General features: G+C 41.3%; 1 protein-coding gene across 2 annotated transcripts; it reads left to right on the top strand.

The window, feature by feature from the left end:
- The first annotated feature begins 1,104 nt into the window (after positions 1-1,104).
- On the top strand, positions 1,105-11,171 carry LOC119230113 (uncharacterized). 2 transcript variants are annotated; one of them, XM_062564102.1, is made up of 10 exons: positions 1,105-3,423; positions 4,353-4,480; positions 4,781-5,188; positions 5,275-5,360; positions 5,629-5,744; positions 8,555-8,614; positions 8,962-9,200; positions 9,321-9,468; positions 9,648-9,757; positions 10,083-11,171. In XM_062564102.1, the coding sequence occupies exons 1-10, from the start codon at positions 3,384-3,386 to the stop codon at positions 10,392-10,394; spliced, it is 1,647 nt and encodes a 548-aa protein (XP_062420086.1). In that variant the 5' UTR covers positions 1,105-3,383; the 3' UTR covers positions 10,395-11,171. The 2 variants fall into 2 exon arrangements, with proteins under 2 accessions (XP_062420086.1, XP_062420085.1); XM_062564101.1 differs by having other exon boundaries at positions 5,629-5,756.
- Positions 11,172-15,519: the final 4,348 nt, after the last annotated feature.

Genomic DNA, 15,519 nt, shown 5'->3' with positions numbered 1-15,519 from the left:
GTGTGTAATCATTTTCTCCAATTTTGTCAATAAGAAATGGCAGGATCTTTAACAAAACGAGCATCTGCCCAGCTGATTGTTTCAATTTATTGTCATTTGATGACAGTGTATTGACAGATATGGGGCAAGGCTTATCCCTCGCATCCCCAGAATAAGGGAAACAAATAATTGCACTGTTGAATGCGTCTAAGTCCATATGCCCTGAAAGCACGAGATGCTTCAAAACACATTTGATTTCATATGGGGCAACACCTTCAAGAATGACATGCATGATGTCCTGTGGGGTTTGATTGATTACATCAAAGTGAGGAAATTCTGTTAATTTGCTTCTCCTATTTATGCCATATGTCATTTTTAGATTGTCTTTCAGTAAGTCAGTATTTGCCTTTTCTATGTCATTGCATTGCCTGTTATGACTTGCCATTGTCCTTTTAACAAACAAATCTTCATTAAATTGCTTCTGCATGTCTTCAAAGTTGCATTCACAGTGCCTGCATTTACTGTAGGCAAATCCCACTCCTACCTTAAATCCAGCCACTTCATGCTGAGCTAGAGTGTCTCCGCACACAGACATAAGTGCTCCATAAATTGTCCTCTCACCATTTGCAGTGACAACCTGGACACCATCAAACAGCTCAGTTAAGTCACTGTTAATCCTCTCAAATATCTCATCAATACCACAATGGGAAAGATCTTTTGATTTTACCATGGCAAGCAGACGAATGGCAGAGAGTCTTGATCTGTATTTAGGGTTAATGTTACCTAAGGTGTAATAAATCAATAACAATTTGTTTTTGTTTGCCCGAGATCCAAGAGGATTGCATAGCTCAATTTCATCTGTATATAAAACCAACTGCAATGCTGTGGGAAATTTCAAAAACAGTGGGTGCGACTTAAAAATGTCTCCAATGAAATCATGAAAAAATCCATCCTTGCATGTCTGTGGCCTCTCATCAATCATTGCAATTATTTTTGGATGTGATAGCAGCTGCTGCAAACTTTTCACCAATGGAATATAATGAAAACAATGGTCCTTAATGGTAAGAACTCTGGAGTCTCCATGTTTCACATAACATACGGTTTGTTTTGCGACAACAATCTCTGGTTCAACCGGTTCTAACAGTTCTTTGATTGTCTTATCCTGCAAATGGGTGGAAGCAATTTGACAGAAAGGGTCAACAAACTGGTCAAATATCCCCATTGCATCACTCTTTAGTTGATCTAGGTCCCCAGAATGTCTCTCAATCATGTCGCTCATTTGCTGTTTTAGGTGCTCCAATAATGCGGCCTGATATTGCTGGACTCCACCCACCATTTGGTTAACAGCTCTCTGGGGAGTAAAAAACAAACAAACAACATTATAAAATTCACATACATGCAAACTCAGACACTTTTTTTTAAAGTAACCCTTCAATTACATATTGTTAGTGACATGCAATGATCAAAAACTAAACTATCATTAATTAATTTTGCCTTCTGCAACTTTAAGACCATGCTTACACTTGGTTTTAAAATGTGTTTTGAGCAGTAGGATCACATATGGACAGTGCTGAGTAAAAGTGTAAGTGTTGGTTGTATTATGATGTCTCTATTCTTAGCTCATGCTAAACAAATATAGTGGATGGGCAGATTTTGTAAGCAAAGTACATGAACATTTGCCTATAGCGGGGAAGTGAGATCACTGAGGAAGCATGTGGAGACACATTCGAATGTCAAGTGTTTCTCTGACATACTGCACCTTCAGCTGACCACCTGTGATCGGATTAACCAAAATACCAGGTCTGAACAGTGGCTAAGTAATTCTACAGTATAAGCTTATTGCTTTTAACAACCAAAAATTAAATATAATTAATTGGAAATTCAATGCCATAAATTACCTGTGTCAGTCGATGGGTTTCTCTGGCTTGAAGAAGAAATGCAGTTGCATGTTTAGAAAGGTCAACATTCATGCGACCCTCTCCATCTTCTTGAATTCCACTCTGAAAGAGATTAACAACAAACATCTAATAAAACAGGAACGATATTGGCATTTGTAAGTAGCACCACCAGATAATCTGACAACTACCTAGTTGTCACATTATCTAGATAACTTAACTAGATTTCTTCCTATAAAAAAGGTACAGGATGGGTGTATTTTTATACTGATACAACAAAAACAAAAATTAATAAAAACAAAACCGTACTATTAAAAAACTGACTTTGACAGCATCAGAAAAAATATGTACTTTTTGAGTGTTAAGATTGACACACATGCTTAGTTGTATCCCTTCACTGTTTTTCTTGCCATGAATTAACATTATTAAAGGCCTTTGAACTGAACTTATTCCAATAAGCTATAAGACAACTTCCTAACACACACTGTCATAAAGACCGTAACCTGCAAGTTATAACTCTGTGAATGATAAGCTAATAATTGTTGCAGCCTCTATGCTAGATTGAAACTGTTGAAGGATAACCTGTAATTTTTAATTTGTTGTTTATTCGCGTGGGAGTTACTGCTTCGATTACTCGTCATTGACAAAAATAGTGGAATTACAGTAACGCATTACTTTCAGCACCGCTATTACTTTATCTAAAACTCTAAAACAACCGCAGCCTGTCATTGAAAAAAACCAACACGTGCTTGGATCAAGCAGTTGACCTAAATAAATGTTACTTTTAATTGTGGTTGTGTAACAACTTACCGCTGGAATGACGATGCTTGAGCCCTCCGCTTCAGCCACAGGGCTTGCATTGGTTTGGTCGTTTGCGGCTGTCCTTTCACCTGCTCCAGGTAAACCATGGCGAGTCGGTCCTTCCTCCTCCGCCACTTCAACTTGGAGAAGATGATGAGTGTGTGTCCGCTTCACGTGATAGTAGAAGGAGTTATACACCCTGTACTCACTTGGACAGCCATCAATCCCGCACACGACGCGAAAGTCAGGGCTGCGACTGTGCATGGTGTTAATGTGACTCAAAAGTTGTTTCAGAGTCAATGCCACAAATATGTAGCATATGAAGCAACGCCAAATCATCTTCGAAGATGTCACAGGCAAGAGGACGGTAAACTGGTCACAGGCACAGGTAGGTAGCGCAAGACTGTCGTAAAAACTCGTTACTATGGTTACACCCGCCACATAGGCGCTGCAAATGAAAATGTGGGCGTAAACTGACGTTATACGGGACCGACTTGGATTTGAACTAGGACTAACGTGTTTATTGAAGGTAAATTAAAGCGCTGTATCCAGTGCTCATTATTTAAAGTTCACGGCGCACATCTTTTTAATGTAATCGACGTTTCAATGTGTTTTAAGTGTTTGTTGTATATCGTTGCAGCCGAACAGAGAACGTTAGCGGAGCGAACGAACTTGCTAGCTAGCTAGCTAAGTCAGCAAGCTAACAGCATGGAAGAGTTGGATGATGTCACAGTGTTGGTGTTAAGGGGTAATGTATGCAAATATTATTCTTTATCATTTATGAACGTACAAATGCAGAGGCCTAATTGAAGCTAAAAAAAATTGAAGCTAATTTGACCTGCTATGGGCACTGTGGGCCTCAAAATCTTTCTCATTTGTCACATCATGCTCCTTTGGTCAGCTTTTAAGTGAAGTGTTATGTGTGGTCGGTGAACTGAAGGAACTGAATTGCGCATTGTGGATAATGTATATTGTGTTCAGACCAAAAGCAAAGTGAATTTCGCCTCCCGCTACTCGCACCATTTTGTTCCGCGCTAAATTAATCAACTGTAAAGACTAGCTAGCTCTATCACTAGTAACGTTTATTTGACATACAACAGCAGCCAATGAGCTATCTAAATTTCTATACTACGGTGGTTATCACTAGCTACCTAATTTGAATGACGTGTCAACTTCTAAGGCCGGCTACACACTGGCTGCATGGTGTGAGCGTGGCGGCTGGATTTTTCGATGTCTTTACACACCAGAAACCTGTCTGATGCATTCTGGACACATTAATGTTCCAGAACATCCCATGTTAATCATAAATATATACTGATTTGATTACAGCAAAAACAATGTCGGCAGTTTTGACTGAAAAATAGGCTAAAGAATATTTCGTTTTGTATTGACAGGTGCAATATTTGTCTTTGCTGTAATCAAATCAGAATATGTTTATGCTTCACATGAAGTATACTGCTTGAGTGCAGTAAATTAATGGGAAACGTACATGTGTACAGACAAGGCTAGCAGCTCCAGCGCCACGCCAGACACGCTTCTAATGTTTAAAGACAGAAAAATCCATGCAACAGAAACGCCACGCTCACGGGACGCAGGCAGTGTGTAGCCGGCTTAACAGTCTCATGAAGTTTAATTTCTAGGGCACTGTTTAATCTTGCTATGTTTGTCTTTTAATAGCTGCAAATATCACAGAGACAATGATGAGCACCCTGTCTCGTGAAGACTTGCGGGATCTTTTCCCAGGCCCAGAGAACTTTTTACGGAGAAAAGCATTCTGGCGTGCCTGTCACGGTGCATCAGAGGAGGTCAGTTTCTCAGTAAAGTGGCCTAAACTAACCACTTATTTAAGTTACTATTTTGCAGCAGCAAATTGAGCTACAATAACAACAGCATAGAGTTTTTGTAACAGGCATGGTAGTCTACGTGTGTGCTATTCAGTTTAGATTCATTGTTAGGTGTTCAGTTAGTTGATGTAAGCGATTTAAACCCTGAAATGGAATATTGCTTTATACCTGTCCAGAGCTGTCAATGCTACATTGCATTTTGTGTTGTCACAAAAAACAAATGTTGATTTGTGCAGTAGTTCATTATTGTTTATTTTACAGGAGTCTGGCCAAGAACACTCAAATTTATCGGGCAGTTCCTCCTTTAATACATCACCCATGCGACTGACATCCACTCCTGTGAACGCAAGTCCTACAAACCACAAAACCCCTGAAAAGGTTGTGAAGTTATACTCTCCAGAATATGTATTGCACACCGACACAGAACTTGAACAAGTCCGACAACAATACTTTGAGTTGTCAAAGAGAGGCGAACAGCGCAACAGCCAGATGTCAAAGGAGCTCAGATGCCGGCTCATTCGAAACACCATGACCAGTATGATTGCAATCCTGAGGGCAAAGGGGGATGGAGAATCGCACAGATACCCATCAAAGCCAGAAATTACAGCAATGGCAAAGAGAATAGTACTGTACTACCCCATGCTGCAGGACCAGGGCCTCCATACATGGGTAAGTGAAATGCATCCAGTTGATGACTGTTTTATGTTGGACATTTTTAGTAGCGATTTAAAAAATGGATTAAATGTCTTGTGCAGGTCACTGTTTACACACAGCTAAACAAAAGATTGCAAAATGTGAGATCCCCCCAAAAAAGAACTCCAGATGGGAGACATTCAAAGAGGTGAGCTGTAACTAATGACTATTTTCATCAAAAATTCATCTGTTAATCATTTTCAAGATGAATTTAATTGATCAGTTGTCTGGTCAATATAAAGTCCAAGGTGATGTCCTCAAAAGCCTTGTTTGGTCCATAACCTAAATATTCACATTTGAGCAGCTTAAATCATATTTGGACATGGAAAAAAAACAAGGAAAAACATCAAAATGATCAATCAAATGGATTGATTTAGTAGTTGACAACTAATTGTTTATCTGGCTAATCTTTGCAGCTCTACAAAAAGGCGCTGTCTTGAGCAGCCAACAGACACAGATGAAATGGATTCAAGTGACTCAACAATCATTCTAGATCTGTCCACAGAAGGAAGTGGAAGTTCAGGCAAAGAAAGTGAGTTAGAAGGTGAGTTACAACTTAGCATTTACATATTTGCGCTTGTGAGATACTTATATTTTAGATAAACTAATAAACACATGTTATTGGTCAAGATGACGGTCCTCACATGATGGAAGTAAAATGCTTTCAAATGGACATCAGGGGATAGGTGTCACGGTTTGGGTCCTCTTCCTGTCTTATTTTGTAGTTTTTCTGTCTCTCGTGTCTCTGGGTGAGCTTCACTTCCTGTCCTGTGATTGCCTGATTGCTTCCACCTCTGTCCAATCACCTGCACCTCCCTTGTGTATTTAAGCCCCGTGTGCCTGTTGTCCCTTGTCGCGTCATTGTCTATATGTTCCCCGCTGTTGGAGCACGTTTGGGTTTTTGTTTAAGAATAAAGATCACTTTTTTGGAAACCTGGAGAAGTCTGCGCTTGAGTCCTGCTTCCGCCTGCTTCAGCACCGACCCTGACAGAATGACGCGACCAAGGAAGGACTCAGCAGACTCCTGGTACGACTTGGGCCCGGAATACCTGGATGTGAGGAGCCCGTTTTTCCAGCGCAAGACGAACTTCATTTTTGGTCCCAGGGGCTATCAGAAGGCGTGCCTGGAAATAAGGGACTTCCTCAACCCGAGGAAGAGCCCGAGGAGGAGGAGGATACGAACCCCTCCAGCCCCGGCTCCTGACCCGGCCCAAAGACGCTCGCCCCAGCCCGTTCCTGCGCCGAGACGTCAGTCAGCGCCCGTTCCGGCGCCGAGACGTCCGTCAGCGCCCGTTCCGGCGCCGAGACGCCCGTCAGCGCCCGTTCCGGCACCGAGACGCCCGTCAGCGCCCGTTCCGGCGCCGAGACGCCCGTCAGCGCCTGTTCCTGCGCCGAGAAGCCCGTCAGCGGCCGTTCCGGCGCCGAGACGCCCATCAGCGCCCGTTCCGGCACCGAGACGCCCGTCAGCGCCCGTTCCGGCGCCGAGACGCCCGTCAGCGCCCGTTCCTGCGCCGAGAAGCCCGTCAGCGGCCGTTCCGGCGCCGAGACGCCCGTCAGCGCCCGTTCCGGCACCGAGACGCCCGTCAGCGCCCGTTCCTGCGCCGAGACGCCCGTCAGCGCCCGTACCGGCCCCCAGAGTCCAGTCTCCGCCCGTACCGGCCCCCAGAGTCCAGTCTCCGCCCGTACCGGCCCCCAGAGTCCAGTCTCCGCCCGTACCGGCCCCCAGAGTCCAGTCTCCGCCCGTACCGGCCCCCAGAGTCCAGTCTCCGCCCGTACCGGCCCCCAGAGTCCAGTCTCCGCCCGTACCGGCCCCCAGAGTCCAGTCTCCGCCCGTACCGGCCCCCAGAGTCCAGTCTCCGCCCGTACCGGCCCCCAGAGTCCAGTCTCCGCCCGTACCGGCCCCCAGAGTCCAGTCTCCGCCCGTACCGGCCCCCAGAGTCCAGTCTCCGCCCGTACCGGCCCCCAGAGTCCAGTCTCCGCCCGTACCGGCCCCCAGAGTCCAGTCTCCGCCCGTACCGGCCCCCAGAGTCCAGTCTCCGCCCGTACCGGCCCCCAGAGTCCAGTCTCCGCCCGTACCGGCCCCCAGAGTCCAGTCTCCTCCCCCGCCCCCACGGCCCCCGACGATGACCCCTCCCTCCCACCCTCTTGTGACCGCCTGGAAGTCGGTCCTTGAAGGGGGGGTGGGGTCAGGGGTTGGGCCGCCGCAGCCGCACTGCTCGGCGCCCCCCGCCACGACGACGCCGGAGCCGCACTGCTCGGCGCCCCCCTCCACGACGACGCCGGAGCCGCACTGCTCGGCGCTCCCCGCCACGACGACGCCGGAGCCGCACTGCTCGGCGCCCCCCGCCACGACGACGCCGGAGCCGCACTGCTCGGCGCCCCCCTCCGCGACGACGCCGCAGCCGCACAGCTCGGCGCCCCCCGCCACGACGCACGGCCGCCGACCCGGCAGACCCCCCGAGATCCTGAGGCCCGGCCGCCGACCCGGCAGACCCCCCGAGACCCTGAGGCCCGGCCGCCGACCCGGCAGACCCCCCGAGACCCTGAGGCCCGGCCGCCGCCCCGCCAGACCCCCCGAGACCCTGAGGCCCGGCCGCCGCCCCGCCAGAACCCCCGAGACCCTGAGGCCCGGCCGCCGCCCCGCCAGACCCCCCGAGACCCTGAGGCCCGGCCGGCCCCCCGAAGGACCCGCCATCACCCGGAGTTCCCCGCGCGGTCCAGGATCGTCGGGTCCCCACCCTCCCTCCCCTTGTCTGATTTTCTCCGGTTCTGCTCCCCTTTAGGACCGTCTGGAATTCGGTCCTTGAGGGGGGGGTTCTGTCACGGTTTGGGTCCTCTTCCTGTCTTATTTTGTAGTTTTTCTGTCTCTCGTGTCTCTGGGTGAGCTTCACTTCCTGTCCTGTGATTGCCTGATTGCTTCCACCTCTGTCCAATCACCTGCACCTCCCTTGTGTATTTAAGCCCCGTGTGCCTGTTGTCCCTTGTCGCGTCATTGTCTATATGTTCCCCGCTGTTGGAGCACGTTTGGGTTTTTGTTTAAGAATAAAGATCACTTTTTTGGAAACCTGGAGAAGTCTGCGCTTGAGTCCTGCTTCCGCCTGCTTCAGCACCGACCCTGACAATAGGTATTTACACTACATTTGTACTGTTTTATCATTTTTTACTACTCTATTGTACAATAATACTTTCTATAACCTCTCCAGTATATCAAATAATGTTATGTATTTAAAACCCATGTGTCTCATTAGCGACCTGGCATTTTTGCTCTTTTTAATTGAATATCATTTTTGCTTCTAAAACACCAAAATTATCCTTAAATTACATTATCCGCATGTGTTGAAGGAAAAAAAAGATTCCACAGCCTACCTGAAGAAGCACCATCTGCCCTCTCCAGTCCTGATGGTGAGTTTGTCCAACTGCCTCATGACTGTGTAATGGGGGTGTGTGCATCTTTGTAGGGGTTTACTTGTGTGCCTACATGCAATTGTATGTAATTGCATTACCATATGAGTTTTACGCAAATAGTTCTCATGCATTTATTATACAAATAATTATTTGACCTTTTTTCTCAAAAAATAAATAAGTATTTGTTATTAAGATTTGTTAAAAGATTTAATTCCATGAAAGTTTAAGTTAAATATTATTATACAATTTCAATAGCAGTTTTTTTTTTTTTTGTCATGCGACATGAGATGATTTTTTTTTTTTTTAACTGAGGAATATTAATTATGTAGTTTTGTGTCTTGCAGCTAACAAGTCTGCAGATGTTGACAGTCCAGACACCTACAGTCCAGCAACCTTGGCCAAGCACTACAAGACCCTACAAACTTTGTATAAAAGAAAAAATCCAAACCACCAGGACGTCTCTCATCTCTTGGATTTGGAATTTGTAGCCAGAAGAGCATTCATTGATTCAAATACCATTCGTGAGGAGGAGAGACACCAGAAGGTTCTAGAAGCATATCCTTGTTTCAAGGATGTTGGACACGTAAGTCATTATTGACGGTGCATGATTAAAACCATGGTATCACACACAATGTTTAAAATACAAATTGTATCTTAAATGATATATTCAAATGTCTGTATTGGTATATTTGATTTTTCGTAGGTGATGGAGGAGCTTCAACGCATTTTGGATAAAGATAATACCAACTTCATCAATGAACTGAAGGGAAGATGGCATGACTTCTGCCAGAAGGTGCAGTTTTTTGGTGTATGGAAAAAGGCGCTGAAACCCCCAATCGGAATGGACAAAGGTAAGGAATGCTGTTTTTGTGTTATTGGGGTTTTGGGTGGACCTTCAGGCATGTTCATTTGCTGAATGTTTAAAAAAATATATATTTTAAGCATTGTGTCTGTTGTGTACCCTTTTGATTAGATTTGACCTTGTGCACTTTGTCAAAGTGTTTTAAGTAATACATCTTTTCCTGTACAGCTGAACAGGCTCTTGAGATCCTACGTGTGCTGCCATTACTGTTCCCCTCCACGTCTGCTCCTCCAAAGAGGGTACGAGATGCGAATGAGGCTCTGGTACATGTCCTCGAGGTAAGCTGTGTAAAATGTTGGAGGATCATTTTGACTGCAGTATTTAAAAAAAAAAATGGGTGCATTACATGGTAGCAGGTTTTATCACTCTAATGATAACCAAGCAAGACTAGCCTAGCCTTGGTTTTTAGTTCTTTTGGAAGGCTAGATGTGTGTAAACAGTAAATGCATTGGGGGTAGTTAAAAACAGCACTTTCCAATGGAGCTTTCTCAGTACTGTTAACTATTGTCATAATTTTGCTTTGTAAAGTTATGTGTTTGCAAAAAACCCTCTACCCAAATGACCAAAATGCATGATCCTGACAGAAGGATGTCTGTGTTACAGGAAACAGAAGACCCCAATTCCTACTTGAAGAAACGCCCTCTCTCCTGCCCAGTCCTGATAGTCAGCTCGTCCAACTGCCTCCTAGTGGTAGGAGATGTGGCAATAACCACCTTTCCAAAAGACGAGCTTACAGAGAGTGCTTTATACCTTATGGCCTACTATTACACCCTACACCTGACTTATCCAAAGTGTGTAGCCACTCTGCTTTCAGTCATACAGACGGAGGTCCTCTTAGACAAAATCCATGAGAGAGATCTCACGTCTTCTTACAAGAAGAGCATGGCTGAGTGGAAAGGTTTTATTGGCCAATAAAACCATTGCAATGCACAGATTTGGTTCATGTATTGAGGGGTACTTTGGTCAGATGTTTTGATCTATCCTCAACTTACACACATATTTGGCATGTTCTATGTTTTCTTATTGCAGTTGCAGAAATACTGTGAGCTAAAATGTTGAGGAAAATTTGCAACTTTTATGCAGACTTTTTGCTGTATAAATAAAACGGAAGTTGGTTAAATGCAAGACTAGTTTTAATGTTTTCTGTATTATAATAAGTATGTAATGTTTTGAATCTAGTAGGTGAAATCTTGAATCTAGAACAGTATTACTTTTGTAGAGCTTACAATACGGTAAATACACTTGAGATAATGACAGGATGGTAAATTACAGCTTATTATGGCAAAAGAGCACTGCCTAATACGAGTCAGGAATGTTAACTTCAATACATTTTGTCTAAAAATGTCAGTTTCTAATCTTATTTCAAGTAGGTGGTTGACTTAAATCTAGAACAGTGTAACAATTATAGAACTAAAAATTATTTAAATACACCTGCTACTTTTTAGGGGAAAATACTATTTTTGAGAATCACAGGTTTATTAGACACAAATAAAAAACCACAATACTAGTTAAATATAGCTAAAAATGAGTTTTCCCAGCTAAGTTCAAGATCACTCTCATCTTGTAAAGCTTAAATACAATGTCTTATTTCAAGAAATCTTACCAAGAGAATTTTGACTTGTTCCATTGGCAGATTTTTTTGCTTATTACAAGCAAAGATATCTTGTATTAATTTTTTTTTGCTTATTTTTGGAGTGGCCTTTTTTCCAGTGTGTCCAGTTATGTCAGTCACAGCCAACTTGCTAGAAAAAAAAAGATAACTGACCTCCTGGTCATTTTAGAGCATGGTCCCAAGAGACTTTATTTTCAGTCTCCCTGTTTTACAACTAGTCATTGAGGAAACTATTGTATTTAATGGAATTATTAGGGTCCTCGCCACGACTAGTCGTAGAGGAACCTTTTGTATTTCATAGAATTATTACACTGCCAAAATCAACCATCTAAATGCAAGTAAAAAATACCTAATTTGAGAAGTCAAAGACTTAAAACAAGTTAATTCATCTGCCAGTGCAGTAAGATTTCTTGAAATAAGAAAAATTATCTAGGTATCTGAATGGTGATAAATATCTTGCAATGAGTGGTAAAACACTCATTTCAAGCACTATATTTGGTCAAATTAACTCAACTACGTTTTGAGCATATTTGTTACTTTCAAAGCTTTTGCAGAAGGAGAAAACAACTTAAACGGACTGTGTGATGAAAGCTTTAGCTTACACTGTTTCTATCAAGCAAATGACCTTTTTTCATCATTATCATTATGGAATGAAGGATTAGTTTTAGTTTTAGAACCTGATTCATTCAACTACGTTTTGACCATTATTGTTACTTTCAAAGCTTTTGCCGAAGGAGAAAACAACTAAAACGGACTGTATGAAGAATGCTGTAGCTTACACTGTTTCTATCAAGCAAATGAACTTTTTTCATCATTATCTTTATGGAATGAAGGATTAGGTTTAGTTTTAGAACCTGATTCACTCAACTATGTTTTGACCATATTTGTTACTTTCAAAGCTTTTGCAGAAGGAGAAAACAACTAAAACGGACTGTGTGATGAATGCTTTAGCTTACACTGTTTCTAACAAGCAAATGACCTGTTTTCATCATTATCATTATGGAATGAAGGATTAGGTTTAGTTTTAGAACCTGATTCACTCAACTACGTTTTGACCATTATTTTTACTTTCAAAGCTTTTGCCGAAGGAGAAAACAACTAAAACGGACTGTATGAAGAATGCTGTAGCTTACACTGTTTCTATCAAGCAAATGAACTTTTTTCATCATTATCTTTATGGAATGAAGGATTAGGTTTAGTTTTAGAACCTGATTCACTGAACTACGTTTTGACCATATTTGTTACTTTCACAGCTTTTGCCGAAGGAGAAAACAACTGAAACGGACTGTGTGATGAAAGCTTTAGCTTACACTGTTTCTAACAACAAATGACCTTTTTTTTCATCATTATCATTATGGAATGAAGGATTAGGTTTAGTTTTAGAACCTGATTCACTCAACTACGTTTTGACCATTATTTTTACTTTCAAAGCTTTTGCCGAAGGAGAAAACAACTAAAACGGACTGTATGAAGAATGCTGTAGCTTACACTGTTTCTATCAAGCAAATGAACTTTTTTCATCATTATCTTTATGGAATGAAGGATTAGGTTTAGTTTTAGAACCTGATTCACTGAACTACGTTTTGACCATATTTGTTACTTTCACAGCTTTTGCCGAAGGAGAAAACAACTGAAACGGACTGTGTGATGAAAGCTTTAGCTTACACTGTTTCTAACAACAAATGACCTTTTTTTTCATCATTATCATTATGGAATGAAGGATTAGGTTTAGTTTTAGAACCTGATTCACTCAACTACGTTTTGACCATTATTGTTACTTTCAAAGCTTTTGCCGAAGGAGAAAACAACTAAAATTGACTGTGTGATGAATGCTTTAGCTTACACTGTTTCTATCAAGCAAATTACCTTTTTTTTTCATCATTATCATTATGGAATGAAGGATTAGGTTTAGTTTTAGAACCTGATTCACTCAACTATGTTTTGACCATATTTGTTACTTTCAAAGCTTTTGCCGAAGGAGAAAACAACTAAAATGGACTGTGTGATGAAAGCTTTAGCTTACACTGTTTCTATCAACAAATGACCTTTTTTTTCATCATTATCATTATGGAATGAAGGATTAGGTTTAGTTTTAGAACCTGATTCACTCAACTACGTTTTGACCATTATTTTTACTTTCAAAGCTTTTGCCGAAGGAGAAAACAACTAAAACGGACTGTATGAAGAATGCTGTAGCTTACACTGTTTCTATCAAGCAAATGAACTTTTTTCATCATTATCTTTATGGAATGAAGGATTAGGTTTAGTTTTAGAACCTGATTCACTGAACTACGTTTTGACCATATTTGTTACTTTCAAAGCTTTTGCCGAAGGAGAAAACAACTAAAATGGACTGTGTGATGAAAGCTTTAGCTTACACTGTTTCTATCAACAAATGACCTTTTTTTTTCATCATTATCATTATGGAATGAAGGATTAGGTTTAGTTTTAGAACCTGATTCACTCAACTACGTTTTGACCATTATTGTTACTTTCAAAGCTTTTGCCGAAGGAGAAAACAACTAAAATGGACTGTGTGATGAATGCTTTAGCTTACACTGTTTCTATCAAGCAAATTACCTTTTTTTTTCATTATTATTATGGAATGAAGGGTTAGGTTTAGTTTTAGAACCTGATTCACTGAACTACGTTTTGACCATATTTGTTACTTTCACAGCTTTTGCCGAAGGAGAAAACAACTGAAACGGACTGTGTGATGAAAGCTTTAGCTTACACTGTTTCTAAAAAGCAAATTACCTTTTTTTTTTCATTATTATTATGGAATGAAGGGTTAGGTTTAGTTTTAGAACCTGATTCACTCAACTATGTTTTGACCATATTTGTTACTTTCAAAGCTTTTGCCGAAGGAGAAAACAACTAAAACGGACTGTGTGATGAATGCTTTAGCTTACACTGTTTTTATCAAGCAAATGACCTGTTTTCATCATTTTCATTATGGAATGAAGGATTAGGTTTAGTTTTAGAACCTGATTCACTGAACTACGTTTTGACCATATTTGTTACTTTCAAAGCTTTTGCAGAAGGAGAAAACAACTAAAACGGACTGTGTGATGAAAGCTTTAGCTTACACTGTTTCTATCAAGCAAATGACCTGTTTTCATCATTTTCATTATGGAATGAAGGATTAGGTTTAGTTTTAGAACCTGATTCACTGAACTACGTTTTGACCATATTTGTTACTTTCAAAGCTTTTGCAGAAGTAGAAAACAACTAAAACGGACTGTGTGATGAAAGCTTTAGCTTACACTGTTTCTATCAAGCAAATTACCTTTTTTCATCATTATTATTATGGAATGAAGGATTAGGTTTAGTTTTAGAACCTGATTCACTCAACTACGTTTTGACCATATTTGTTACTTTCAAAGCTTTTGCAGAAGGAGAAAACAACTAAAACGGACTGTATGAAGAATACTGTAGCTTACACTGTTTCTAACAAGCAAATTACCTTTTTTCATCATTATTATTATGGAATGAAGGATTAGGTTTAGTTTTAGAACCTGATTCACTCAACTACGTTTTGACCATTATTTTTACTTTCAAAGCTTTTGCCGAAGGAGAAAACAACTAAAACGGACTGTATGAAGAATGCTGTAGCTTACACTGTTTCTATCAAGCAAATGAACTTTTTTCATCATTATCTTTATGGAATGAAGGATTAGGTTTAGTTTTAGAACCTGATTCACTCAACTACGTTTTGACCATTATTTTTACTTTCAAAGCTTTTGCCGAAGGAGAAAACAACTAAAACGGACTGTATGAAGAATGCTGTAGCTTACACTGTTTCTATCAAGCAAATGAACTTTTTTCATCATTATCTTTATGGAATGAAGGATTAGGTTTAGTTTTAGAACCTGATTCACTGAACTACGTTTTGACCATATTTGTTACTTTCACAGCTTTTGCCGAAGGAGAAAACAACTGAAACGGACTGTGTGATGAAAGCTTTAGCTTACACTGTTTCTAACAACAAATGACCTTTTTTTTCATCATTATCATTATGGAATGAAGGATTAGGTTTAGTTTTAGAACCTGATTCACTCAACTACGTTTTGACCATTATTGTTACTTTCAAAGCTTTTGCCGAAGGAGAAAACAACTAAAATTGACTGTGTGATGAATGCTTTAGCTTACACTGTTTCTATCAAGCAAATTACCTTTTTTTTTCATCATTATCATTATGGAATGAAGGATTAGGTTTAGTTTTAGAACCTGATTCACTCAACTATGTTTTGACCATATTTGTTACTTTCAAAGCTTTTGCCGAAGGAGAAAACAACTAAAATGGACTGTGTGATGAAAGCTTTAGCTTACACTGTTTCTATCAACAAATGACCTTTTTTTTCATCATTATCATTATGGAATGAAGGATTAGGTTTAGTTTTAGAACCTGATTCACTCAACTACGTT

The sequence above is a fragment of the Pungitius pungitius genome, chromosome 8, assembly GCF_949316345.1.
Source record: "Pungitius pungitius chromosome 8, fPunPun2.1, whole genome shotgun sequence".
Taxonomy (NCBI): Eukaryota; Metazoa; Chordata; class Actinopteri; order Perciformes; family Gasterosteidae; genus Pungitius; species Pungitius pungitius.
This window is presented reverse-complemented; position numbering and strand designations above follow the sequence as displayed.

What these genes read in the sequence shown, in the direction of transcription:
- LOC119230113 (XM_062564101.1), top strand. Translation starts at nt 3,384, where the DNA reads ATGGAAGAGTTGGATGATGTCACAGTGTTGGTGTTAAGGG. An exon ending in TGCCCTCTCCAGTCCTGATG is followed by an intron (nt 8,615 to 8,961) that starts GTGAGTTTGTCC and finishes TGTGTCTTGCAG; the next exon opens with CTAACAAGTCTGCAGATGTT. An exon ending in CCCAATCGGAATGGACAAAG is followed by an intron (nt 9,469 to 9,647) that starts GTAAGGAATGCT and finishes TTTCCTGTACAG; the next exon opens with CTGAACAGGCTCTTGAGATC.